The 27,998-nt window shown below is 39.9% G+C and overlaps 2 protein-coding genes and 1 long non-coding RNA gene across 7 annotated transcripts in view; 1 reads left to right on the forward strand and 2 right to left on the reverse strand.

The window, feature by feature from the left end:
* The window catches only part of PHF11 (PHD finger protein 11), a 29,993-nt gene extending 7,620 nt beyond the window's left edge, over window positions 1-22,373 (reverse strand). Inside the window, exons 1-4 of the mRNA XM_031032081.2 lie at window positions 22,035-22,373; window positions 14,648-14,769; window positions 10,046-10,153; window positions 3,304-3,437 (exon numbers count right to left, since the gene is read on the reverse strand). Coding sequence (XP_030887941.2) covers window positions 3,304-3,437; window positions 10,046-10,153; window positions 14,648-14,769; window positions 22,035-22,128 — 458 coding nt within the window. The 5' untranslated portion in view covers window positions 22,129-22,373. The remainder of the gene's footprint in view (window positions 1-3,303; window positions 3,438-10,045; window positions 10,154-14,647; window positions 14,770-22,034) is intronic.
* LOC145720764 (uncharacterized) lies at window positions 21,628-27,985 on the forward strand. 2 transcript variants are annotated; one of them, XR_014143977.1, is made up of 3 exons: window positions 21,628-21,775; window positions 22,351-22,487; window positions 26,867-27,985. It is a non-coding gene; the product is annotated as an uncharacterized LOC145720764 (long non-coding RNA). The 2 variants fall into 2 exon arrangements; XR_014143976.1 differs by lacking the exon at window positions 26,867-27,985 and having other exon boundaries at window positions 22,351-23,273.
* SETDB2 (SET domain bifurcated histone lysine methyltransferase 2) overlaps window positions 22,532-27,998 on the reverse strand; it is a 54,999-nt gene continuing 49,532 nt past the window's right edge. For all 4 annotated transcript variants that reach the window (XM_081815435.1, XM_081815436.1, XM_081815433.1 and 1 more), the window contains 2 exons: window positions 26,346-26,434; window positions 22,532-25,754 (listed from right to left, as the gene is read on the reverse strand). In XM_081815435.1, coding sequence (XP_081671561.1) covers window positions 25,637-25,754; window positions 26,346-26,434 — 207 coding nt within the window. In that variant the 3' untranslated portion in view covers window positions 22,532-25,636. The remainder of the gene's footprint in view (window positions 25,755-26,345; window positions 26,435-27,998) is intronic.

Below are 27,998 nucleotides of genomic sequence, written 5' to 3' on the forward strand. Positions count from 1 at the left end.
TGTAAGTTACTGACCCTTATCAAATGTGGACGGAGCCTCTGTCAGATGTCTTTTGTGCTCTCAGCCCTCAAGTTGGTACGCTCTCCGAAGGAGTGCGTGTGAAACATTTTAAACAATGGTAAGTAACTCATACATCGTGGTCAGTGGGATTTTACTGTATAAAGAAAGATATCTAAAGATCCAACATCTAAGACAAATTTTCATCTGACTACACAAAGTTCTACTGATTTTCAACAATAAATAGCACAAAATTGCATGCATGAATTTTGGGGAAGGTAGTTTTCTAACTCAGCAGTTATCTCCCCCCAGACTTTAGAGTTGAACTGCATGAATCTAGAACGGATCAATGCCCTAGAAGAGAAGCAAGCAGCACAGCAGGCTATGAAGAAGAAATGGAGTGAATGAATTTTGAGGAGCTGCTCAGGTCCCATATCTTCCCCAGGCTCTATCCTCAGCCCCTAGCTACATCTCCCTTCCTTTCCTTAAGGTGCTGACCCTCAGGAGGCAGGCTCCCTCTTGCCTGTGGGAACATATGAATTCTGTTTTACACCAATTTCTACCTTTTACATGCAGACTTCCTGGCAACCCATCTCCTGCCCCAAGCAAAATTAATCTCACCCTTTGGATTCCAGTATCTGAACACTTCGTTTGCCAGGCACTTACATTTTTTTTATTATGGAAAATTTTGAACAGATCTAAAAGTGAAGAGATGATGAGCCCCATTGCCCCCCACCCATCACTCAGTTTCAACAATTATCAACTCAAGGCCAAGCCAGTTTCATGCGAATCCCCTCCTGCTCCCATCATGCCACGTGCTTCTATTTGTTCTGGCCTCTGGTCCTTCCAACAAGGTGCTAGGTTCTCTGAGATTTAGTGCATGTCCTATTCATACTCTTTATATTCTTACTGCACCTAGCAAGATATCTTATGTATGGTAGGCACTCTAACAACTGAATATTTAAATTCAATTAAAAAGTACATAGAAGTTCACCTGATACTTGATAATGACAAAAATGATTATTTTCATTGAGTCTCTATTCCTTGGTTTTACTAACACAAGACCAGTATTTTTGCAGTTTAAGATATAACAGGAATTGACTCCTTTTCAGTCTTGTAGCTCTGCTAATAACAGTGTGTCTAGTGGGTGCGTGAGGTCATTATGGAAGTCATAATGAACTCTTTGGGAAGGTAAAAAAAAACACAATCTATGAGTTTCTGAGCAAATCAAATATAAAAAGTATGGTACAAAATTAGTACGATTTACACATTCCTTTCTAGTCTCAAGCAATAAAATATCTATGGAACTTGCTCAAAATCAGATGTAAAATTATTTAACAAATTCCTTTTAATAATATGCTTGCCCATACTGTTTTAGAATATAGGCCCCTAAGCCTGAAGAGGATATGGTGGTGAAGAGCAAGAACTCCAGAGCCCTAAAGCCCAGCTCTGCCACTCACCAGATATTTGACCTGGGGACAAATGACTAAGTCTTACAGGGCCTCAGTGTCTGCATCTGTAAAGTGGGGATAAATACCTACCTCACTGGGTTGTTATGAGGATTATATGCGTTAACATTTGTAAAGTAGTTGGAAGTATTTCTGGCACAAAGTAAGTGATTAGATAAAATAAAACAACATAGTGCCTGAAACACTTTGATGAACCTGGGGGTGTGTGCCCAAAGGGGGGAAAAATCTAGCCTCCAAATGCAATTTTAAAATATTTAGGATCTCACAAAAATCATATTAAAAAGATAATGCTCTCATTCAGAATATTGTGAGTAAAAATATTATTTCACTGAAATTTAAAATATTCCATCAGAATGTATGCACATACCCCAAAGAAGTGAGAAGTATCTGCCTAGCTCTTCTTCAACTTCAGACCATCATTTTCTTTTATATTCCATTTCATAACTTTAAAAAAGGTCAAAACTTCTTCTAGATATCTTTTTAACTTTATATTTTATTTTATTAAAGATTATTTATTTGACAGCACAAGCAGGGGGTGAGGCACAAGGAGAGGGAAAAGCAGAGTCCCCACTGAGCAGGGAGCCCAATGCGGGGCTCATTCCCAGGACCCTAGGATCATGACCTGAGCCAAAGGCAAACACTCAACTGACAGCCACCCAGGTGCCCCTATATAACATGTTTTAGACTGCATCCACATACCAAAAAACCGAACATGACTTGAATCAATTCAGTTAACAACTGGCTTACTGATTTCGTCTGACTAAATTGTCTATTTAACTGAACTGCAACCTTTCATCAGGAGGAAGATCAAGTTTCTTCCTGGATAAAACAAATACAATTCTGTTGGACTTGAAATATGCCTTACTGGGTCAAAATTAACATTAAGAATTATTGAAAGAGGGAAGCAAGATTTAAAAGCCAAAGGCAATTCAAACAATTTCTTTAAGAACTTAATGACTGATTACTATATTTGCTGCATAGTTTATCATTTTTAAAAGCTCTTTATAGGTAAGACGGTGGTGAGAGTGGTGGGAAAAAACATTCATTCAGCAGACAAGATGGATAAACCATTGACTTGTGGCTAACAAGGCTCCTGTTTGCAGGGGAGAGCAATAGTGAACTGGTTCTAGGTCCTGTGACCACCCATTAGGTCACTCATGCCAGTATGGCAACCAGTGCTTTCTACTGGGAAAGAAGACATGTAGGAAGATTAAAACCAAAACGAACTCTGCTCATTTTCTTTCTGTAATACCGAGGGAAGATACTGTGAAGTCAGGTTCCCAACTGCGCATCCCCCAAACCACGCTCTTACTTAGAAACCATTTGCATAAAATTATCTTTATTTATTTATTTATTTTAAAGATTTTATTTATTTATTTGAGAGAGAGAGAATGAGAGAGAGCAAGCACATGAGAGGGGGGAGGGCCAGAGGGAGAAGCAGACTCCCCGCCGAGCAGGGAGCCCGATGCGGGACTCGATCCCGGGACTCCAGGATCATGACCTGAGCCGAAGGCAGTCGCCCAACCAACTGAGCCACCCAGGCGCCCCCTGCATAAAATTATCTTTAAAAATCTGTTTGTTGGGGTGTCGCTGTGGCTCAGTTGGTTAAGCATCTGCTCAGGTCATGATCCCAGGGTCATGGGATCAAGCCCCTGCATCAGGCTCCCTGCTCGGCAGGGAGCCTGCTTCTCCCCCTCCCTCTGCCTGCCGCTTCCCCTGCTTGTGCTGTCAAATAAGTAAAATCTTTAAAAAAAAAAAAAAACCTCTTTGTCTTAATCTAACCATTCTTTATTCCATTCCCCCAAGTGTAGCTTCAAAACTGTTTAATTATACATACTTATAAATTCCTCGAGATCCATCAGTTTGTAGAACTGCGTGGTCATTCTTGGCACAGAAAAAGTGGTAACTCTTGTTACAGGCTTTTAAATCACATCCCACGGTGGCTCCTCTTTCATTACAAAATGCACATTTCTACAGAAGAATAAATTTTACCCAGTAAGCACCTGTTTTTCATAATCTTTGTTAAAATTTAAAGTTAAAGATGTCATTAAATGTTATTTTTAAGTCAGCAGCCCTAACGTCCTCAGCCACAAATGTTAGGTATTTACATCTGGCTGCTCATTTTGAGATTTCAGCAAAACCTCTGTTAAATAAAGTACTTGGTTGGCACTGACCTGTAATGATCTGATTAAAAGCAGAAAACCCTTTTTGTTTTAAAACGAACAAAACCTTTCTCTTTTTACAAGAGATTTCTAAAAAGAGATTTGTCCTGCACTAAGCAAGGGGTCCTGTTAGGGACACTGGGGCCCATGGTGAGGGTGGCTTCTGATGGTGCCACTGAGAGCTGTGTGATCCAGCAGTCTCTCCCCTCTCTTAGACCTTGATCCCTCCCTGTGGATAACACTGCCTGTCTCATGGTTTCTGCTGAGGACAATGTGAGATAAAGTAAGTGAAACCTCTCTGGAATCTATGTAGTAGGGCCAAAAATTTAAAATTAAAAAACAAAACCCTGAGTAGCAAATTTTTTCCAAGTTCTATTTATTTGATCTCTTGCTTTTATATATTAGTCAGTTGATCTGGTATTTTATATATTGAAGGTGGTATAGAGATGGTTAGGACAGTATGTGGCCATAGCAATCTAACTGGTTTAGGGGAGTCCAAGCCATGCCCAAGGCTGATGTGATTTATAGCAGGCTCTGTCTGAATGAAGGGGAAGCACAAAGAAACCACCTTGCAAAACAGGAAATACCTCGAACAATACCCTAAGGTCAGCACAAGCAACCATACAAATAAAGAAAATTCAAATATGGGTAAGAAATTAGATTATGCTAAAGGTGGAATTTCAAATCAGAGCACAAAGAAAGATCATTTAATTTGGCGGGGTGGGGGGTGGGGGCATCTGGCTTTATGTGTAGAAAAAGTTACATCCCTACCTCACAACATATTCCCAAATAAGTTCCACATGGATTAAGGCTCTGAGAAAAAGTTTTAAAGTTAATGAAAATGTATGGGGTTAAGGTCAGGAAGGCTAAGCAAGGAAGGAAACTCAGAAGTCACAGAGAAAAAGACTGACGGATCTGACTACATAAAAAATGTAAACTTCCATTTTTATAGTGACAGCTACCAAAAAAACAATGAAAATATTTGCAAACAGAAACAGACTCATTAATACAAAGAACAAATTGTGGCCAAAGTAGGTGAAGGGGATTAAGAGGTACAGGTTTTCATGGGGCGCCTGGGTGGCTCAGTCATTAGGCGTCTGCCTTTGGCTCAGGTCATGATCCCAGGGTCCTGGGATCGAGTCCTACATCGTACTCCCTGCTCAGTGGGAAGCCTGCTTCTCCCTCTCCCACTCCCCCTGCTTGTGTTTCCTCTCTCGCTGTGTCTCTCTCTGTCAAATAAATAAAATCTTAAAAAAAAAAAAGGTACAGGCTTTCAGTTACTAAAAATATAAATCACAGGGATATAATGCAGAGCATAGAGAATATGGTCAATGATATTGGAATATGGTGACAGATGGTAATTGGGCTTATTGTGGTGATCATTTCATAATGTATATACATGTCAAATCACTGTGTTGTATGCCCAAAACTAATATTGTATGTCAACTGTATCAATAAAAAAAAATGTTTGCTGTATATTTGATAAAGGGTTAAGACTGATAAACTCAGAAAAATGAGAACAGGCAAATCACAGAAGAAATACAAATGGTTAATAAAATTTCATTCACTTAAAGACTACTGAGTAACTGTGATGTGTCAGGCACTGTTCTAGGGAAGAGGGAAACAGCAGGGGACAAGGCACCTGCCCTTGTGAAGTTAACATTCTAGGGGAGAGAGACAGACCATGATCACATAAGGCAAAGTTAAAAACACAGTGATACACGTGTTGTAAATATCTTTTCCCAGTCTGTTTTGTTTCTTCACTGTCTTTAATGATGTCTTTTAATGAACATAAATTTCAATTTTAACAAAAATAAATAAGAACATCTCTAGTAATTATAGCAATTAGACTATCGATGTCAATATTTACCAAGTGCTTAATTAGTGCAAAGAATGAGCTAATAAAAATATACGAATTATCTTAAAAAAACATAGTGATACCTGCTTTGTAAGAATTAAAATAAGGTGAAGTGACATTTTCACTGGGTCCCTATTTCAGATTGGGGGACACTCTCTCCTGAGGAGGTGATACAGAAGTTTAGATTTGAATAATAAGAGCAGGCAAAAAAGCAGGGGGAAGGATGTTCTAGGCAGAAGGCTTTATATTCCTGTGGCAAAAATGAGCCTCCTATTGGCAAGCTTACTGGAAGGACAAGACGGTGGGCTGATGTTGTTGGAGCAGAGATGAGGGTAAGGGAAGTCAGAGGTAAGATCCAAGGGGTAAGGAAGAGCTGGGTCATGTAGGGGTTACAAAGCAGAGTAAGGAGTTGGGGTTTTGTCTTTGTACGATGGGAACATAAAGTGATCAGTATTTTTTTTCCCAAAGATTTTATTTATTTATTTATTTATTTATTTATTTATTTGAGAGAGAGAACATGAGCTGAGAGAGGGGCAGAGGGGGAGGGTGAAGGAAAGAATCCCAAGCAGATTCAGTGCTGACTGCAGAGCACAGAGCTGTGCATGGAGCTCAATCTCACAACCCTGAGATCATGACCTGAGCTGAAATCAAGAATCCAATGCTGAATGGACTGAACCACCCAAGGGCCCTAAGTGATCAGTATTTTAAAGACACTATTGTAGCTGTGTGGAGAATGGGCTGGGGTAGGGATGGGCAGGAGAGAGTGCAAAACAAAGATCAGTGATGTTGATTAGCAAGTGTCTGAGGGAGATCCATGACTTTACTGCAGAGGGTTAGTGACAGAAGGGGAGGATAGAGGGGCACCTGGGTGGCTCAGTCATTAAGCGTCTGCCTTTGGCTCAGGTCGTGATCCTGGGGTCCTGGGATTGAGCCCCACATCGCATCGGGCTCCCTGCTCAGCGGGGGGCCTGCTTCTCCCTCTCCCACTCCCCCTGCTTGTATTCCCTCTCTTGCTGTGTCTCTGTCAAGTAAATAAATAAAATCTTTAAAAAAACAAAAAAAGGGGAGGATAGAGGGTCTGCAGGGTGACGCTGATAGGCTGGATGCTGGGCTGGGAGGTTGATAAGGAGGTGATGATGGATGAATGGTGGGCAGTTCATTGAGGTGAGGAGTGAACAGGTTTGGATGGAGTCTGTGTATATGTGTGCAGGGGCTGGAACTGTGTTCATTGGCCAGTTTAATATGAGATGCTATTAGATACTCATGTAGATATGTCAGGTTGGTTTTGTTTTTTTTTTTTAAAGATTTTATTTATTTTTTTTATTTGAGAGAGAGAGAATGAGAGACAGAGAGCACGAGAGGGAAGAGGGTCAGAGGGAGAAGCAGACCCCCTGCCGAGCAGGGAGCCCGATGCGGGACTCGATCCCGGGACTCCAGGATCACGACCTGAGCCGAAGGCGGTCGCCTAACCAACTGAGCCACCCAGGCGCCCCTGTCAGGTTGGTTTTAATGGCTGGAGGTATAGAGTTCCTGGCATAAGTAGGAATTGAAGCCATGGGAACTGGAAGAGGTCACACAGAAAAGATGTTCAGATGGAGGAAGGAGCCCAGGAGAGCCTTGGGGACTGTACAGATTTAGCAGAGAAGGAAAAACAGCCAAGGTGCTTGGGAGGAAGCAGCCAGAAAGGTAAGAGACACAGTAGCAGAGTGTGTGTAGGAAGTCAAAGGAAGAAAGTGCTTCTGGATGCAGGGCACGGACAACTGTGATGAATACTGCTGAGAGGTCAGCTAAAGACAGAAGTGACATTGTAATTGACCAGGTCTTAATAATTTTACAAAGGAGGATTTAAGATGACATGATCAGTTGCTCTTGGATATATGCTGAAGGAAATAATCTAGTACAAGCGGGGATACTGATGTTAAAGGGAAATGCAAGAGCCTAATCCTTAAGGAGGGGCAGGTGATGACTCCAAAGTCTAAGTGGAGGGTTGACTTTGACAAGAGGGAGGTCCCAGAGTCTGGGGACAGAGGTGGATGGGCAGTGGTTTGAACAGTAGGAGTTCCTGGCTAACGGCTTCCATTTCTCAATAAGAATCAGACAAAGATAGGTGTACCACCAAGATGAACCCTAATGTAAACTACAGACTTCGGGTGTTTTCATGATGTGTCAGTGTAGGTTCATCAGTTGTAACAATGACCACTCTGGTGGGGGATGTTGATAAAAAGAAGGTTGTGTATGTGTGGGGGTGGGAAGTATATGGGAAATCTTTGTACTTTCCCCGTAAGTGTTCTATGAACCTAAAACTGCTCTAAAAAATAAAGTCTATAAAAAAAAAAATAAGGCATAGTCATCAACTTGGGGATGAGCAGTTGGGGTGGGAGAGGTTTTAAAAAGAGATGAGAGGATATGAAACAGTAAAGGTAGAGGGTGGAGGGTGATGTGTTGAGGTTCCTTTTGAGGTTTGTGGCCATGAATCTAAGATCAGTCAACACATCTGTGGGTTTTTGTCCAGTTGTTCAACTGTTCAAGTGCCAGTACTGCTCAGCAGATGCAGACAACAGACAGGTGCATTTCACGGGCGGGGGTGGGGGTGGTTTGCTAGGTGAGTAAGGAAATGTGCATGTGGGTGGTGGGGAGAGGGAGTCCAGGCTGTTTGCAGGACAGTGCCTATGAGATGGGGCCACTGACTGTAGAGGGATCATGGAAGGACTGCTGGGGCTGGGTAGGCTGGGAGGGAGACAGATGCCTAAGAAGAACTAACGTTCAACCTCTCTCCAGTGATGAGGGAAATGCAAGGTAACACTTCCTGTCAGACGCAAAAAGTAACAAGATTCATGACACTCATTTTTGTCAAGGGCTGGGAAAAATGTTCTTTCATCCACAGAAGTATAAAATGGTACAACCTTTCTGGCGGACAGTTTATTGGCATGTTTCAAAATTATTATTTTTAAAGATTTTATTTATTTGACAGTGAGAGAGGGTGCACAAGCAGGGGGAGCAGGGGAGGGAGAAGCAGGCTCCCTGCTGAGCAGGAAGCCCGATGTGGGGCTCGATCCCAGGACACTGGAATGATGACCTGAGGTGAAGGCAGATGCATAACTGACTAAGCCACCCAGGCGCCCGGCATGTTTCAAAATTATTAAAGGGAATTCTCTTTCACTCAGCCATTTCACTTCTAGGAATGTGCTTTACAGCAATGCTCAAACAAGTACACAGGGTATGTGTACAAAGATGTTTACAGTGACATTAGTTGTTATAGTGAAAAACCAGAGTCGACTCATTATCTAACAACAAGGGAATAGTTTCATGCATTCTGGTTGATCCCATGGAATTCCATGAAGTCAGTAAAGAGGATGCCACAGTCATATGCTTATAGTTTTAGGAACATGCCATGTCTTTCTTGCCTTCCCAACTTTGGCACATCCTGTTCCCTTTCCCTGGAATTCCTCCTTCCCCATCTTCGTTACCCTCACTCCTCCCCAACTAGGAAGTCTTCTGGGCCCCATCTGCACTAAGGTGCTTGATTGCTTGAGTGACCTGTGCTGACCCTTCTCAAAGCACATCAGGCTGTGCAGAAACTGCCCTCATATATGTGTATGCCTTGTAAAGGCTAAATAAATGTTTGTTCCAGATCATAAACCTTACTGTGGTGGTGGGCATTAGGTGCTCACACCTGCTGTACTGCAAGCCTTGAAGGGCCTTTCCTAGAGGAAGTCTACTGTAACCAAACCAATAAGGTATCTATTGTCTTCCAGGGGGAGCTGACCCAGGTACAAGGGGGTTGATCCTGATTAGTTATGGCCACCTTTAGCAACTAGAGCAGGAAGATGGGTGTGGCCTAATTTAATTTTCAGAAGGGCTCTTATTCAATGCTTGGGGATGAATTCTTTCTTTTCTTTTTTCCTTTTTTTAAAGATTTTATTTATTTAACAGAGTGAGAGAGCACAAGAGTGGGGTGAGGGGCAGAGGGAGAAGCAGACCCCCCACTGAGCAAGGAGCCCGATGCAGAGCTCGATCCCAGGACCCTGGGATCACGACCTGAGCCAAAGGCAGACGCTTAACCAACTGAGCCACCCAAGCGCCCGGGATGAACTTTTTCTTTTACCAGATAGGGATAAGAAAGACTGACACTTCAGTTGTTGTCTGTGACCACCCTATGACCACAAGAGGACCAGCTGATGTTGCGGACAGGATGACAGAAAGGATGATGGGCTCTTGATGATGGCCACTAAATCAACCAACTCTGAAGCCAGTTTTCCCTCTGGCTAAGTGAGAAAATGAGCATCCTTTTTGTTAAAGCCAGTTTGAGTTGAGGGTTCCTTCTACTTACAGCCAAAAGCAATCTAACTCATATCTACTTTGCTGATGAAGCGTGTTGTAGTTTGTTTTAAAATATTAAATGTTCAGTTGAATTTAAGTTTCCAAAACAGGTCCTACGTCTTTCAGCTCTCCAAGATGTGTCTCTATCCCTGGTTTACCAATCAAGTAGACTTTCTCTTGGAAACATCCCCTTCAAGATCTGTTCATCTTTTATGAGTAATAAAATCATTTATACTTACCAACTTCCGTCCTCTGTGGATTTCTTTCTTTACTGATTCCACATCAAAATTTCTGTCTTGATTACGTGGATCATGATCCTCACATTCCACAAGTGCTGAAGAATACAGCTTCAAATTGGGAAAAAAAAAATGCACAAAGTACCATTGAAAGCTGCAAATCAGAAAATGGTATCACAAAGTACTCACCAGGAGTGGAAGATGAATTGGGGGTATAACAGTGACCACCTTTTGGGGTATGTAAACAGATTACAAGCCACCCTGCTTTTCTTTGGAAGTGGCCCTGATCCCCAGGCATGTTTTATACTGCATAACCCTGGCCCCCAGTGGTTAACTGGACCTGGTTGGGGCCCTGACCCGAAACTGAGCCAACTGGATTCCCTATCCTGAGAGAGTGAAATAGACTCTGAGCCACATGGTAGAAAGCAAGCCAGTCTGCAAAGAGAGGAATATAGAAACGAGGGCTAGAGAGAACAAGATGGGTTCCTGATATTTTCCTAGCTACTGTTCTTAGACCTGCCCGCATGTCAGCCTTCAGAAACCATGAAATCCCCTGCAGTCTGATTAAAAACCCACTTTTATGTTTAGGTTGGCTCAAGTTTCCGTGTGTTACCTGAATCCAATCTATCTCTGAATTGAAGATCAACATTACACAATGCAATCACAAAGCAACCTACAGATTCAATGCAATCTCTACCAAAATACCAATAGCATTCTTCACAGAACTAGAACAAATAAAGCTGAAATTTGTATGGAACCATAAAAGACCCCAAATAGCAAAAGCAATCTTTGAGAAAGAAGAACAAAACTGGAAGTAGCACAATCTCTGATTTAAAGATACACTACAAAGCTATAATAATCAAAACAATCTGGTACAGCATAAAAATAGATCAATGGAACAGAACCCCCTGAAATAAACCCATGATTTTATGGCCAAAGGAGACAAGAATAAACAATGGGGAAAAGACAGTCTGTTCAATAAATGGTGCTGGGAAAACTGGACACACACATGCAAAAGGATGAAACTGGACCACTTTCTTATACCATATACAAAAATGAACTCAAAATGGATTAAAGACCTAAATGTGAGACCTGAAGCCATAAATTTCCAGAAGAAAACATAGGCAGTAATCTCTTAGATATCAGCCATAACAACATTTTTCTAGATCTGTCTCCTTAAGGGAAATAAAAGCAAAAATAAACTATTGGGACCACACCAAAATAAAAAGCTTTTGCACAACAAAGGAAACCATCAACAAAATGAAAAGGCAACCTACTAAATGGGACAAGATACTTGCAAATGACATCTCTGATAAGGAGTTAATTTCCCAAATAAAGAACTACGACTCAACAATAAAAAACCAAATGATCTGATTAAAAGTGGGCAGAAGACCGGAAATAACATTTTTCTAAAGAAGATGTACAGATGGCCAACAGACATGAAAAGATTCTCAATATCACTCAACATTAGGGAAAAGTAAATCAAAACCACAATGAGGGGGCGCCTGGGTGGCTCAGTCATTAAGCGTCTGCCTTCGGCTCAGGTCATGATCCCAGTGTCCCGGGATCAAGCCCCGCATCAGGCTCCCTGCTCAGCGGGAAGCCTGCTTCTCCCTCTCCCACTCCCCCTGCTCGTGTTCCCTCTCTCGCTGTGTCTCTGTCAAATAAATAAATAAAATCTTAAAAAAAAAATAACCACAATGAGGTATCACCTCACACTTGTGAGAATGGCTAGTGTCCAAAAGACAAGAAATAACAAGTGTTGGTGAGGATGTGGAGAAAAAGGAACTCTCGTGTACTGTTGGTGGGAATGTAAATTACGGAGCCACTATGTAAAACAGTATGAAGTTTCCTTAAACAACTAAAAATAGAAATACCATACGATCTAGTAATTCCACTACTGGGTATTTACCCAAAGAAAATGAAAACACTGATTCAAAAAGATATGCTCACCCCTATGTTTATTGCAGCATTATTTATAAGAGCCAAGATATGGAAGCAACCTAAGCATCCATTGGTAGATGAACGGAGACAGAAGATGTGGTGTACAGACACACACACACACACACACACACAGGAATATTACTCAGTCATAAAAAAGAATGGTATCTTGCCATTTGCAACAACATGGATGGACCTGGAGGGTATCATGCTATGTGAAATGTCAGAGAAAGACAAACACCATATGATTTCACTTATATATGGAAACTAAAAATAAGTGAACAAAAAAAGCAGAAACAGACCCATAAACAGAAAATAAACTGGTGGTTGTCAGAGAGGAGGGTGGGAGGGCATGGGCAAAAAGGGTGAAAGGAAATGGGGGGGTATAGGCTTCCCGTCATGGAATGAGTAAGTCACAGGGATGAAAGGCACATCATAGGGAATATAGCCAATGGTACTGGAACAGCACTACATGGAGACAGACTGCGGTGAGCACAGCATGATGTATAGAGTAGAATTACTCAATATGTTTACACCTGAAACATGTAACATTGTGTGTCAACCATACTTCAACTTTTTTTATACTTGTTATTTTTTTAAGGTATTAGGAAAAGGTAATGAAAAAAAAAAAGACCCAGGAAATAGCTTAACCCAAAGTTTTACACCTCTACAGGAAAAAAATTATTGAACACTTCTGAAATTCACAAAAGAAGACATGAATCACTGAAGACAGACTCTGTTAATGGACAGAAATACTCATATCATTTTTTCCCAAATTTATCTATAAATTCAATGGAATTCCAGTTAAAATTCCAATAGGAATTTGTATAAAACCTTGTAAGCTGATCCCAAAATTCAAAGCACCAAAAAATAGCCATGGCTTATCATAAAATCATAGTAATTAAGACAATGTTGTACCAGCTCAGGGAGAGACAAAGTGACCAATGGAACAGAATAGAGCCAGAAACAGATCTGTGCACAAATTATTATATTGTTAGCACACTGGAAGAATGAGGGTTCTAGAAGTAAGCAGCTTGGGTAAGAATCCTGGCTCAGGCACTTACAGCTGTGTGACCTTGGGCAAGTGTCTTAACTTCTCTGTACCTCAGTTGTTTCATCTTTAGTTTGGGCATAATAATGATACCTACCTTTTAGGGCTGTCGTAAGGATTAATAGTTTAATACAGCTTAAGCTCCCAGAACAATACCTTACACCTGGTGAATACTGAATAATAATTATAGTTATCATTATCACTACAAATCAATGAGAAAAGAACAGATTAGTCAATAAATAATGCTGGGAAAAGTGGTTATCATATAAAAAATCATATAAAAAAAAAAAAAGGAGATGCCTACTTTACAGAGTAGTCCAAATAAATTCTGGTTGGATTAAGAAACTAAATGAGAAAAGCCAAATTTTAAAATTTGGGGGGAAAAAGATAGAACCTTAGTAAAGGAAAGAACTTCTTAGGGGAAAAATCCTACAAATTATAAAGGAAAGTAACGATGAATTTAACTACATTATAAACCTCTGACAGGAAACACCACAAGTTAAAAGCCAACATATATAGTAAAGCATAGAATCTATTTATATACATATATAAATACATGTAAGGAAAATCAATATCTTAAAGACAAAACGCAGTCGATGAACACAAGTCACAGAAGCGAGAAACAGAACTGTGCATAAGCCCAGCCAAATGAGGCACAATCGCACTAATAATCTAGGAATGCAAACAAGACACCGTTTCACATCCATCAGAGAGGAAAAAATTAAAATTTCATAATATCACATGTGGCAAGGAAAAAGAGGAACGAATTCTGAAACAATGTGAAAGTCAAACTTGGTGCAATCCTTTTGGAGAGCAATGTGCCACATACAGTGAGGTGCAAAACGCTCCCTCTGTGCCCAGCAATTTAGCTCTGTGCGCTACACCCGAGAAATCCTCCCATGAATTAGGAGACCTATACAAAGCTGTTCATGACAGCTGGTTAGTTACATGAAAAAAAGTGGAAAAACCTAAGAGTTCATTCACACGAGAATAGTTTAGTAGTGATGGTCACAAAATGGAATTCTATAGCATTTAAAATTAAGGACTTAAGAGTTAAATTTATCACATGGATAAATCTCAATAGCCACAGAATTTGATTGAAATTCTACAAAGTTCAAGAACATGTAAAACAATATCATATCTTGTTATAAGCTCTTAAATACACACAGTGGGAACATAAAATCAAAAACACAAGATAAGAAACACCAAATCCGTGAGGGCAATTATATCTCGAGGGATGGTGGGAGGGGAACAGAGAGAATTAGAGAGCCCTTAACTATCTGTGTTTTATTTCCTTTAAAAAAGAAAGTCAAAGTAAACCAAATATAGTATGATTCTACAAATCTGGATGCAATGTCTATGGGTATTGGTTATATTTGAAATATCTCAATATCTTCCAAGAAGCTTCTTCATCATAATTGTATTTGATCAGTTATAAAGCTAAAATGTAATCATAAGATCTGAAACAGTTTAAAAAGTTAGAAAAATATGCTCCCCAAATCCCCACTTAGAAGCCCAAATCATGGCCAACTCGTCATTCTGTCTCCAAAGTACATTTACCTATTTTGGTATGTCCTTCCCTAAAAGGACTCATGTGTTTTTAAGTAACTTACCAAACAATTTTCATGAGCAGCTATATTCTCTGATTGTGCAAAGTATAGGACACTATACTCGATGTCTTTGGGGCAGAGTGCACATGTCCTTTTTTCCATCTTTTCTGCAACCTGAAAGACACCTATAAGTAACATCCCTTATGAGAAATGGAAAAGTGAAACTTCTTGGTCTCCGTAATTCCTCCACCAGTCTTAAAGTAGAAGGCAGGGCACTTGTTCATATGAGAGATTCTCAACTCCCAGAGAGGAAAAAAAAATTGGTACCCAAGTGGAAAAGCAACTTACTGTGTATTTCTTAAATGGTTTAATACAAGGAGGGACAAGAATTAATGAATTTATTTAAAATGTCTAAACATGAGGAGAACTTTATTCAAGAAACACAACCAGGGGGCACCTGGCTGGCTCAGTCACAAGAGCATGAGACTCTTGATCTGGGAGTCCTGAGTTTGAACCCCATGTTGGGTATAGAGATTACTTAAATAAATAAATACACTTAAAAAAAAGGGAAAGAAACACAACCAGGAACTTAAATACAAAGCTCTCAAAACACTGCCTTGGCAATACTAAGCTCTCAATAATTATTATTATTGTCAATACAAATCAACAAGAAAACAATGATGTGCTCAAGAAATAGTGCTCTGGTTAACTGTCTGTAAAAAAAAGTTTTAGATCTCTGTCATACTATATTCAAAAATAAATTTTGAGTGAATTAAAGAAGTAAATGAGCAAGGTGCTTTAATTTAAATGCACTTTAATCTAGCATTATAAGTTAGGAGAGAAAGATACATAAAGGCAGGAAATCAATTTTCTTTTTTTTAAAAGAAATGTATAGAAGAAAGGAGAGGAACCTAAGAGAAGGAGAGCTAGGAAGAAAAGGAAAGAGAGGGAAAAAGAAGCCATCTGTTCCTACAACCTCACTGGGCATGTCAGTGAGGGGTAACCTTCTCTAACTTACTAGTTTGCTATTAATTTAGCCATAAGTGTCCATTTAACAACTTGTTTGCCCTTTCCAATGCTTATCCTCTTATTGATCTGGTTTTCTGTAGAACACAGTTCTGCTTTTAATCTTCAACTTTTAGTTTTGAAGCAAAGATTTATTTTACCATTTAATGGTGAGAGTTTTAAATTTAGATGAGTTTAACCACTTAAAGGGTTCCTAAAAGTTTTTTGTTATCCAAAAGTATAAGATCTCTTGGTGTCTCTGAAATTAGATCTGCACTTGGAGCAGAAGACTGCACTTTGGAGCAGCATTTATCTCACATTCAGAAATTAATTAATTTCTGATTCCTGGATTTGGGTCCTGCCTAGTAGGGATACAAATTTGTAGTCCCTCTGCTCCCCACCAACCACGAAAAAGGGAGAGACTGAGAGAAAAACCCTCAGATGAAATGAGACAGGCCAGCTGCTTCTTTTCATTCATTTCAAACCAGCACCAATTTGGGAGCACCTCCTGTAGGAGAGTAATTTTGCTGGGCACTCTAGACCAGTGCTGTCCAACGGAAACTGTAATGTGAGCCACAAATGTGAGCCACAGCTGAAAAATTTCTAGGGGCCTCATGAAAAAAAGCAAAAAGAAACAGGTGAAATTAATTTTAAGAACATGCTTTATTCAACCAAATATATCCACAATAGATACTTTCACCATTTAATCAACATAAAAATTAATTCATTCTTCAGTACGGAGTCTTTGAAACCCAGTGCACTTTGCACCTATAGTGTGTCTTAACTGAATAAACCACATTTTATTTTATTATGTTAGTCACCATACATTACATCATTAGTTTTTGATGTAGTGTTCCATGATTCATTGTTTGTGCATAACACCCAGTGCTCCATGCAGTACGTGCCCTCTTTAATACCCATCACCAGGCTAACCCATCCTCCCACCCCCTCCCCTCTAGAACCCTCAGTTTGTTTCTCAGAGTCCATAGTCTCTCATGGTTCGTCTCCCCCTCTGATTTCCCCCCATTCGTTTTTCCCTTCTTTCTCCTAATGTCCTCCATGCTATTCCTTATGAAATAAACCACATTTTTAAGTGCTCCACAGCCATGTGTAGGGAGTGGCTACTGTAGGGAACAGCACAGCAGAGGATCTAAAGAAATAGGAGACAGAACTGTTGCCTACAAGAAGCTAACAAAATAACAGAATAAATACCATAAAGTAACATAACTGCTGGGTGGAAAATACCATACATGCTATGGATCCAGGGGAGGAAGCGCTCCCTGTGGGAGTGAGTGTTGTCAAGGACATGGGCCTTGAGCTGCTACAACCTGGAGACAGAGAGAAAGGGGAGGGTGGTTGGGAGGGACTGAAGACATAAGCAGCGATGTGGGAAAAGGCCAAGAGGTTTGACTAGGAGGCAGAAAACCAGCCAGGCTGAAGGGGAGAGTCTGTGCAGAGGGAGCTGGAAAAGAATTTGAGAAACAGATGGTGAAGGACTATCAGGAAGGATTTTGGAGCAGGGGAAAACATGATGAAAGAGTTGTTTTAATCAACTAATCTTCAATAAAAAATGAAAAATAAAAACACAGCGTGGAGTAAAAAAGGATATTACAAAGCTGTCAAACAAAGACAATCAATGTGTATGCTTTTCTTGGTCTAAATAAATAATTCAAATTATGGGGGAAAGAAAAGAGTTGTTTCAAGTTTGATTTCAATACATGGAGAGAAATACAATGCTCCTGAGTAGGAAGACTGAACATTATAATACTGTCAGTTCTTCCCCAAACAAGTTTTAGGTTTAATATCATTTCAATTTAAATCCCAAGAAGGTTAAAGAACTTGGGCGGGGGGAGATTATTTGGAGGAATAAATGGATATGGACTGTGAAGAAAACTTTGAAAAAAAAATACCTGGGTATCTGCCTACCTGATTTAAAACCATATTATAAAGATAAAATAGGACAGAAGAGTAGATGACTACATCAAAAGAAAGGACAACAAAGTGCAGAGAGAAGTAGAACATAATCTATAATTATGAATTTAACATACCATAAGGTGGCATTTGCATTTCTTCTCTGGCACTAATGTCCTCAGCCCATTTTCTATTAGGTTATTCACTATTTTCTTCTTGATTTATGAGCTTGTTATGTATTCAGGATGACCCTTTATTAGTTATATAGAGGTCTTTTAACTTTATTTATAATGTTCTATGATATACAGAATGTTTAAATGTTTTATTTGATGAAATATCAATCTTTCATTTTATGGTTTCTACTCTTGGGTGAAGGAGACATAACTTAGAAAACACCTCTATTTTCTTCTAAAATGTTATTTTTTTATATTAAATATTAATGTGAAATTTATTTTATTATAAAGTATGTGATGAGGATCTAACTTATTTTCATAGTGGTTAGCCATAGATTTAAATCTCCTTTTCATATACTTAATTATTACATATGTTTGGGTTTGTTTTTGTACATCTATTTTGTTCCATTGATCACTTCCTCCTCCAATACCACACTTTATAATTTTCAAAGCTTTAGAATATATATTAATATTTGACAACATAATACCCCATCCTAGATGAAAATGGGGAAAAAATCCCAATATTTTATTCACCTCAGGGCCAAAATCTATTTTGATAAAGTACTGTATTCTTATTTTAAAGAACACACAAACTGGACATGAAAATTTATAAAGCATAGGCAAAAAAAAAAAAAAAAAGCACCAGACAAGAGGATGGAATAAAAATCCCTAAAAAAATAATATGATAACATTTGATAGGCATGCAATGCTTCTTGTTGTGTAAGAGCTAGACATTTTTGCACGGTGTTACCCTTTCCTTGTGCAAAAGCAGGGTGTTCAGACAGGTATACTGTATCTGGCTGAGCTGTCAGGCTGCAGATACCTGAGTATGGCCCCCTGTGTTTGTTCTGGGGACTCTGCCCTTCTGAGTTGCACTCCCAAGTCCACAGGCTTCTAGGGTTTTGGCACCTGGGAATAAGGTGGTGGTAGCAACACCGCTGCCTTCTGACCTAGAGTGTTTTTTCCCCTGCTGATGGACAGAAACCCAAAGTGAGACACACAGGCTCCCCTTAATGGCTTTTCCTTGGTAAAACATCTCCTCATCATAGTTTCCTAAAAGGTCTTGGCTCTTCTAACTTACTCATTCTTCCAGACTGGAGGATGCACAGAACTCTCTGCAGTTGGGGGAATCACATTAGAGGCTTTTACATAGACAGACGTCCCCCACTTATCTGAACTCTTGCTACTCATTATCTGAAACTCCTGGACCATATACATTTGGATAACTGATATTCCTCACCTTCAGAATTCAGGAACTGTATAAATTCAGACAGTGAAGGACAGGTGTATTATGGGGGCTGGAACATTTTAGGGAAGAGTCCATTGGTCTCTATCAGCAGCTGACACCAAAAGTAATGAAGAACAGCAGGGCTCCCCATGGTCCTTCTACTGTGTCCAGTAGACCTAAGGACTCACAGAGACTGATCTAACAAGAATTCTCAAAAAATGAAACTGGTAGCCAAGAAAAGTTCTACAGAATGAAGCTGCAGAAAAATGGCAGCCCAGGAACACATGAACTATGTGTAACTCAACCAACACAGTGAATCTTGGGTCTCTCCAGGTCCACCTCCACCAGGTAAGGGATTGCTAAGGCCACAGCCTCTGCAGAGGTATCAGGGGTATCTTCCAAATGTTCCTCTTCCCAGATATGGTCCTAAAGCCCACGAGACAAGGGCAATCCAGTCAGAGGACAGAATCTGGAGTAGCCAGATAGGACAGCCAAGAAATACATTTCACCATTAAATGAGTGGATGATGGAATGAGAGTCACTAATCCTATAATTCCATTTACAATCCCCTTCTGATAGGGTATGATTTATGTTCTGGACTGGCAATCAATTTATGATGCTGGCTTGGAAATTTCTTTCTCTTTTCTTCTTTGCTCAACTTAATTTTTATTGCAGCTTACTATTTTAGTTCTTCCATTAGATATCAGATAAGTGGGAGAAGTCAGTTCTTTCACTGAGTCCAGTGACTGCACACCTGAAATGGATAAAGACCAAAACAGAAGAGTAGTAGACATAACCTAGAGGCTTGGTAATGAACTTGGAAAATAAATGGCTTCATCAGATTGTCCCTGGATGTTGTGACTGGATATAACTTTGGGAGAAGTGTGTGAGTATGTATTTGGGAGAGCCAGAGAACATTACTGGGGACAGCTTTAGAATGTATAAACAGGGATAAGGATGTGTGTGTTGCAGGAGAGGAGTGGTGGATAGCCAAGGAGTAGGACGTTCAGTGGACTTCTTTAGAATTACCTAACTTACAGTCACACACAGGGATGATCCTCAGCAGACATGTTTGTACTATGGGACTTCATTTCCCTAGGCACAGCTGACAGTCCCATAGGATGTACCTGCCCAACTCTCAGATATACAGAATTCAGAATAGAAGATTTTAGTTCAGATTGGGCTGGTTTCCCTCCTGTGAAAGACTTTCTCCATCACCAAGAGAATAGAAGCCAAGCTCCTTAGTGGTACATACAAGCCCATCCATCCCTTCAACAAATTCTTAGTAAGAACCTATTATGCACTGTTTTAGGCACTACAAATAAAACAGAGAATGGGATGAGAGTTTCACCTCTTAAGGAACTTACATTCTAGTAGTAGAAACAGACAAGTATTTCTCCTGCTAGCAGTAAGTGCTATGAAAAAAATTAGAGCAGGGAAAGGAGGTAGAGAGTCATGAGGGTGGTGGGGTGCTCTCTTAAATAGGATGGGCATGCAAAGCTGTGGAGGATACATTTGAGAGAGACTTGAATTATGGTGGGGAAGTGAGAAATGGGAGGCAAAAAGAAACACCCCGAGGCAAGGACAGGTTTGGGGGCTTGCTGACCCACAAGGCAGTGAGGGGCAGCAGAGTCATCCAGATGGGCAGGGACAGGATCAGATCAGGACACAGGGTGCACTGTAGGCCACAGTAAAGAGATTATTCTGAAGGTAATGAGAGACTATTGAAGGGCTCTGTGTAGGAGAATCACATTTGCTTTTTGTTTTTAAAGATCATTTTGGCTGCTGTGCAGGCTTGTCTGTATGAGACGTTAGAGTAGGAGCCAGACTAATATTCTAGGCAGGAGATGATGGTGCATTGCATGGTAGTGCAGGTGAGAAGTGGTCAGGCTCAAGATATATTCTAAAAACAGAACTGATTGGTCTGACTGCATTAGATGGGAAGTGAAGAAGAAAGAGAGGCACTGAGGGCAGTGCTAAAGGTATTGGCCTGAGCAACTGGATGAATGGAAGGGGGAAGGCTGGTGGTTGAACAGGTTTGGAACGTGTGGGTATATGCAGGGAAATGAGAATTCTCTTTGGGACATACTCAGTTTGAGATCATTCTAGGCATTTATAGAGTTGGTTATACCAGTCTGGAGTTTGGGGAAAAGGTCAGGATAGAACCTCATCTCCAATAACATTCTATAGATAACACTAGCTGAATGAAAACATGCAACTGCTTGACTTAAGGTTGCCAACTGACATTTTGTGGCTGGTGCCTTTTTGTCTCATCACCTCTGTATGCCAACACCCTTCCACCCTTTCTACCTCTGGTTGACTCTTGTCCTTTAAAACTTAGGGCATCTTTGCCTCCATAAAGCTTTCCCTAAACACCAGGCTGAGTTAGGAACCCCTCAGTTGAGCCTTTGTGGTTCTTACCAGGTATATGCAAGCTGCCTTTTCAATTCTCTAAGGCGGGGTCTTCCTAACTCATCTCTGTATCCCCAGTATCTAGTCCTGAGCCTGCCACACAGTAGGGAGCTCTACACCTATTTGAGCGAAGGGAAGGTGCAGACTCACAAGACTGTTGCCTTATTCACAGAGAGGGCCGTTGAGGATTTGAACTACTAAATGGAAAGGAGTGGATGGTTCCCTAAGAGTCACATTCTCTACGAGAACTTTGCCAACTGCTTCCTGACACCCACTTCTTTTCAGGAAGGGGTCCACCTCCCTTCCTACTTCTCCCATGCCATTTCTCTGGCAACAGTCTTAGGAGTGGGTGGACTGCACGTGGAAAGTAAACCCACCCGAGTTGATGTCGACTTCCCTTGATGCCTCTATTCTCAGTGGTGTAGGACAGTAGCAACGGGCGGTCCATCAGCAGTGGGAGAGGTAAGCGGAAGACACACCATCGCACGGGAAGCTCTAGGTAGCGGTCTGGGAACAGAGCCCCCGTGGAATTGCCCCCAGGGCCGCTGGAGGTGAATGCAGACTAACCCCGCTCGGTCGCCAGCGCTGCCTCAGGGGCTCAGAAGGCGGGTGGGGGTGGAGGGCAGCAGCCAGCGAGCAGGCCCGGGACCCGCCCTGCGGTTGCCAGGACACTGCACCCCTGCCACAGCGCACGCGCGCGATGCGCTCGGGCGGTACTCACCGGTGGGTTGGGGGAGCTGGTGCTGGGCGTCCTGGGCCTCGGACCGGCTGGCTCCGTGGGCTGACTTGGCCATGGAAGACGACACTTGGTCCATGGCTGCAACCTCAGCGGGTGCTCGGTGGCTGCGCGCAGCGCCTGCACTCCCGGAAGTTCACGGGCAGCTGCAGTTTCGTTTTCGTAAAAGCTACGATGACCGATTTCCCCTGCCTAGGGGAAGTGCTGAGCAAGAGACATGTAAGGTTTGCAGACGGAGTTTTCATTCAAATAGGAGCTCGCATCTTCCACAGATCTGAGTCTGATTTTTTTTAATTTGCAGGCGATCCCCACTTTTCCTCTCCAGATGGGGAGGAAAGGTGGCCCAAACCCCTGGGATCAGCTGGAGAAGTGATTGCTCTTCTGAGGGATTACTCGTTTCTTCTAAAAATTGTATAACACCAAATTTGGCCTAAATAGGTATGTCATAAACGTAGGCAGAATTAACCAACTGTAATTCCAGCTGCGAGTCGCAAATCTTTATTTAGCACCCATGGGGTACACAGCACCATACAAGACGAGGTTTTCAGTGCATGTAACAAAATATACATGTAGAGAACACAAATGCATAAAATTACAGATAAAAAAAAAGTTTTGGAAAAGAAGCATATAATAGTTGGTGGTTTGCTGAGGAATTAAAGGAAAACCTTGCATTTTGAGGTTTTATTACTATTATTTTTTGCATTTTGAGGTTTAAAGGGAAGAGAGGCAAACTGGGGATAGTAGAAAAGAGAATATGTAAAAAGATAGCTTGGATAGTCTTGACAAATATAGAAATGGATTACAGAAGAATGGAGCTCAAAGGGGAAATAAGAACACACTCTGGCAGCCCCGTTTTTGCCCGTCAATCAGCCAAACAAAGCCCTAAAAGAGACAATTAGAGACTGATAGCTCAGCTCGGTTATGATGTGACACTTGAAGAGACCCATCTCCCACTCTCAGCTTTCAATCTCAGCCTTTTATAGTGTTCTACTCTTATGTGTAGACTGCCAAGATCACAAACTGAGGAAAGCCTATAACATGAAAAACAAAGACCAAAGGATACATACAGGGAAAACAAGAAATAAACCTTCGAAGTCACAAAATATGCAGGAAGAATATAGATATGAATGCGTGTGTACACATCATGGTATTTTCAAAGAGATAAGATACTACAGACATGAACCCAAAACAGGATGCTGTTAAAGAAATCCAGAGAAGAAAAGAGAGCTCTAGAAATGAAGAATATGAGACCAGAAAAAATAAAGCACAACTGACATATTGGAAGATTTAAATTGAGAAAATCTCCCAGAAAGTACAGCAAAAAGATAGCTGAAAATAAAGAGAAAATTTGGGGCACGTGGCTGGCTCAGTTGGAACAGCATGCAACTTTTGATCTCAGGGTTGTAAGTTTGAGCCCCACATTGGGTGTAGAGATTAAATAAGTAAACTTGAAAAAAAAAAATCACAACTCTAAAAAAAGAGAGAAAAGAAATTTAGAGAGCCAATCCTGGAAGTCTAACATCTGAATAACAAGAGTTCTATAAAGAAAGAAAGAATGAACAAATGAAGAATCACTAAAGAAATGGTTCAAGATAATTTCCCTGAAGGACAAAGATTTCAGATTGAAAGATCCCACCAAACACCCAGGATGAAGGATGCAAATGGACCTTACCAGAAACAGAACACTGGACAAAGATAATTCTGTCAGCTTCGAGAGAGATAAAAACTGGTCATACATACAAAGATAAGGAAGAGAATGACATCTGACTTTAGTAGTCACCATGGAAGCCAGAAAGGAGACCATTTTCAGATTTCACAGCAGCAGCACTGGAAGCTAGCAGAAGCCTTCAAAATTGTGTATGGAGGTTACTCAAGAATTCTATACACTGAAAAAAATAGCAACCAAGTTAAGTGTAAGAGTAAAATAACATGTTCAAACATGCAAGGTCTCAAAATATTTACCTCTCAATTTTCCTTTTCAAAAACAACTGGAAGATGTCCTTCACCAATATGTGGGAGAAAACCAAGGAAAAGGGAAATAATGGAATTTAACTGGAAACAGATCTGACATAAGAGAGACAAAGGGAATCTCTAGGACATTGATGGAGGGTGACAGCTGTGAAACAGATCAAGATGTCAGGATTTATGTACAAAAATATTTCCCATACTTATCAAGTATCTTCACTTTCAGTATACTGCCTAAAATTTCTACATCTTTACTGCAAATAAATGGACTTAACTTTCCTCATCTTAACAGGCTATTAGGTTATAACTTTTTGCTCCTTTTCCTAGTTCATCGGTTTCCCTTTCTCTAAAACAATTTCAAGTTAAATTTTCATCTAGTTCAATATTTTTAAGCAATTAAATTGGGTCCAAAATTAGAACACAGTTTTATTTGAACAGTAACCAAACTAAACCCAGAATCGAGTATAGAAAAAAAGAAAGAAAAAAGACATAAAACTTCTCAAAAGCCAGAACTACTTTTAATTAAATACTTCTTTTTGAGCTAGTATTCCTCTTCTGGTTCCAAGGGGGAAGTTCCTGGCAGCCAAATGTAAAACTTTGTTATGGATAAAATTAGTTTTGACACCTGGAGATTCCTAGTCCCTTTTCCACTCCATGATCAGGGCTGCGTAACCTATAGCAGAGTATTACTCCCTTTCTCTCCACAAACGCAATCTGCACATCATACCCAGGAGAATCCAAGAAGCTGTTCCAGACTTTACAAACTCAGTGGAATTGCTTTGTTTTGTTTTATTAAGTGAAATTCTTGCCCAGCACAATCCCTCCTGGAGGGCCTAAATAAGCCAAGTCTGACTAGTTTCTAAGTTTTCTTATGGCTCTCCTCTACCTAGAACAAAAATATTCCAATTCCTCTGGGTTTTTATTCCCTCTTTTCTTGTCTATGTTTGCTGGAGTAGTAAGGAGAATCTGTGGAAAAGAAGTTCCATCTCAAAGAATTTGCCAAAACCCTCCCAATAGGAGAGCTTCTCCCTCTTAGCAGTCAAATGGTTTGATGAGACAGAGTTGCATGCAGCTAGAGCTTCTCCAACTAGTGTTAAAATACTTGGAAGTAATATGTGTAAAGTTAGTTCTTACATATTCTTCAGGCTGTGTTGCCCACCTATGGCTCATAATGGTAAATTATTTGCCAAGAATTAAGCATAAATTTTGTAGGTAAAGATGTGAAATTTGGCCCTTTGGGGGCATGAACTCAAAGATAATAATCACAAAAGTAAATAAGAACAATTGAATTCTATTGTAACATTTGTTTCTCTTAATATATAATTTACAAATAAGTTACAAACTGTATAATGGTATTTCATATAAAATATACACTTCATCCCACTTGTGTAAAGTTGAATAGCAGAAAGAATAAAGAGATAGCCTATGCATATGAAAATGTCCTTATTTTGTTCCTAGCATTTCTAAGTCATACAAACGAATTCCCTGACAAGGGTAAACTGAGAAGAATTCTCTTGATGGATCACAGCCCAGGTTAATTCCACTGATGACTGAAGGTTCTCCTGCATGGCTCTAATTGCAGCGCGATAAGCTAATCTCATCAATAGGCATTAACTAAAGATTTATAATATTTTCTTCCTACACTTATTAACCCCACATTGGCAGAGGATTTCTTTCTCAGGCATAGTCCCAGCTTCATACCCATAATCCCATGTTAGTTCTGTTCTTGCTTTCACATACCTAGAAAGTAGAAATTAAAAAGCAAACATAAATTACTCTGAGTAACTACCAAATGAACCAAACTTGATTATATCAGTTTATTAACATCACTACAAATCTTCAAAAATCTGGTTTATTCTAACACCCCCCAGTTAGGAATGCTCTTTTATTAAGAATAATCATTTGAGTTTTATTTCAAATCTACCAAAATCCTAAGAAACTTGTCAATATCCAGGAGAAAGGAAGTGTTTTGCAAACAGTGGAACCCAGCGATGTGATGACATCTGTGGTATGAGGCCTGTGGTGTGATAGCTGGAGGCAGTTCTGACTTACAGGAGATGTAGCATTCTACATCATTTCTTCCCTGAACTGAACTGGGTCAGAACTACCATCCTTAGTCCTTTCAGGAATTCTCACAGGAAATAAGGACTGAAATTTTAGCTGTTTAAAATTTTATTGACTAGGAACAGTTTGGGATAAATGAATATTCTAGGGTAGCAGATATTAGGGGCTATCACACATATTTTTTTTAATCACACATATTTTAAAAATATTTTTCTATTGTTATTTTTCACAATCTCAAAATTAAATCACATAAAAGAAATTTCAAACCTGTTGGTGAAGAACGCCACCAGTGGAAAATTCCTGTCACGTGTTTCTACAAAAACATTCTGTACCAAAAGATTTGGGCAACAACTATGCTGTTAAAACAAATACATAAACACAGAAGTTAGATATAGTAAAGAGTTTGATACTTTGTTTTTGAAACATTAAAATACCATTCTGTTTCTAACACGTCTCACTTATTTTTGTTTCTTTCCCTTTTTTGCTGACCTATATTGTAAAATATCATAAAGTGTAATTTTTTAATAGTAGGAACTCAATCAGAAAAGCCCTCTTCTGACATTCTTATCTTGCTGGTAGAAATGCAAAATGGTACAACTTCTATAGAAGATAATTTGTCAATTTTATCATTATTATAAAAGCATTTATCCTTTGATTCAGCAATCTTATATCTGGGAATGTATTCCACGGATATATATGTACATGTATCTATGTGTTTGATTATTCATTAAGCACTGTTTTTTTTTTAATTTTAATTTTTTTAAAGATTTTATTTATTTCTTTGACAGAGAGATAGTGAGAGCAGGAACACAAGCAGGGGGAGTGGGAGAGGGAGAAGCAGACCTCTCACCGAGCACGGAGCCCGATGTGGGGCTCGATCCCAGGACCCGGGGAACATGACCTGAGCTGAAGTAGATGCTTAACGACTGAACCACCCAGGCACCACAAGCACTGTTTTTAATAGTAAAACATTACTGTTCTAAACATTGTTTAGAAACAACCCAAATGTCTATCCAAAGAAGACTGGTTAAATAAACTCTGGTATATCTCTATGCAGTTGTAAACAAAAACAAACACAAAATGAGGCGCTCTCTCTGTGTACTGATATGGAAAGATCCCCAGAGTATATTGTTAATTTAAAAAGAAAGGCACAGAACAGTGAATATAATATGCTTTTATGTAAGAAAGGGGGGAAATAAGTATATATATTCACTTATATAGAAACACTATACTTATACACTATACTTAAACACTTATAAAGAAACACTATAAGAATACACAAAAAGTAATAAAAATGATTTTACTATATAGAGAGTGGAGTGGGGACAAGGTGAATAGAGGCATAGTTATTTTTTAGGGTATTTTTTTTTAACAGAAGAAAAAAGATTAATACGAAGAATGTATGTGACTGAGTTTTACACCATTGTCAAACAGACCCTCCAGAAAGGGGACATATGTAAGCAATTGATGTCTCTGCTGAACATAACCATTAGTTATCCTTATTCAAGGCTTTTAACATGATACTATTTTATCCAATTACCACCATTCCAATATTGTTGTCTATTGGCCACTAGCACCCATCTCCACACATTCATCTATGCCAAATTCATAAAGGGACCAAATCCCAGCAATACTCCTTGAACATGCCTGCCACCATTCAATTTCAATGATAACTTCCTGTCCATACATTTTTTTCAGTTGGGCTGGTAACCTTTACTTATCTACCATGAGTAGAGGCAGGCTTGGAGCTACCTTGAAACAGAATTTTGTTCGGCTGTATGTATGTATTCTGTATGGCTTTTTATTTCATGTATTCATTTTATTTTTATTTTTAAATCATGAATGTATTTTCTATGTAAAAAAAAAAGAAAGGAAGGAAAAAAAGAAAGAAGGAGAGAAAGAAAAAGAAAGAAAGAAAGA

This window comes from Leptonychotes weddellii, chromosome 3, assembly GCF_054177405.1.
Source record: "Leptonychotes weddellii isolate Sample4059 chromosome 3, ASM5417740v2, whole genome shotgun sequence".
Taxonomy (NCBI): Eukaryota; Metazoa; Chordata; class Mammalia; order Carnivora; family Phocidae; genus Leptonychotes; species Leptonychotes weddellii.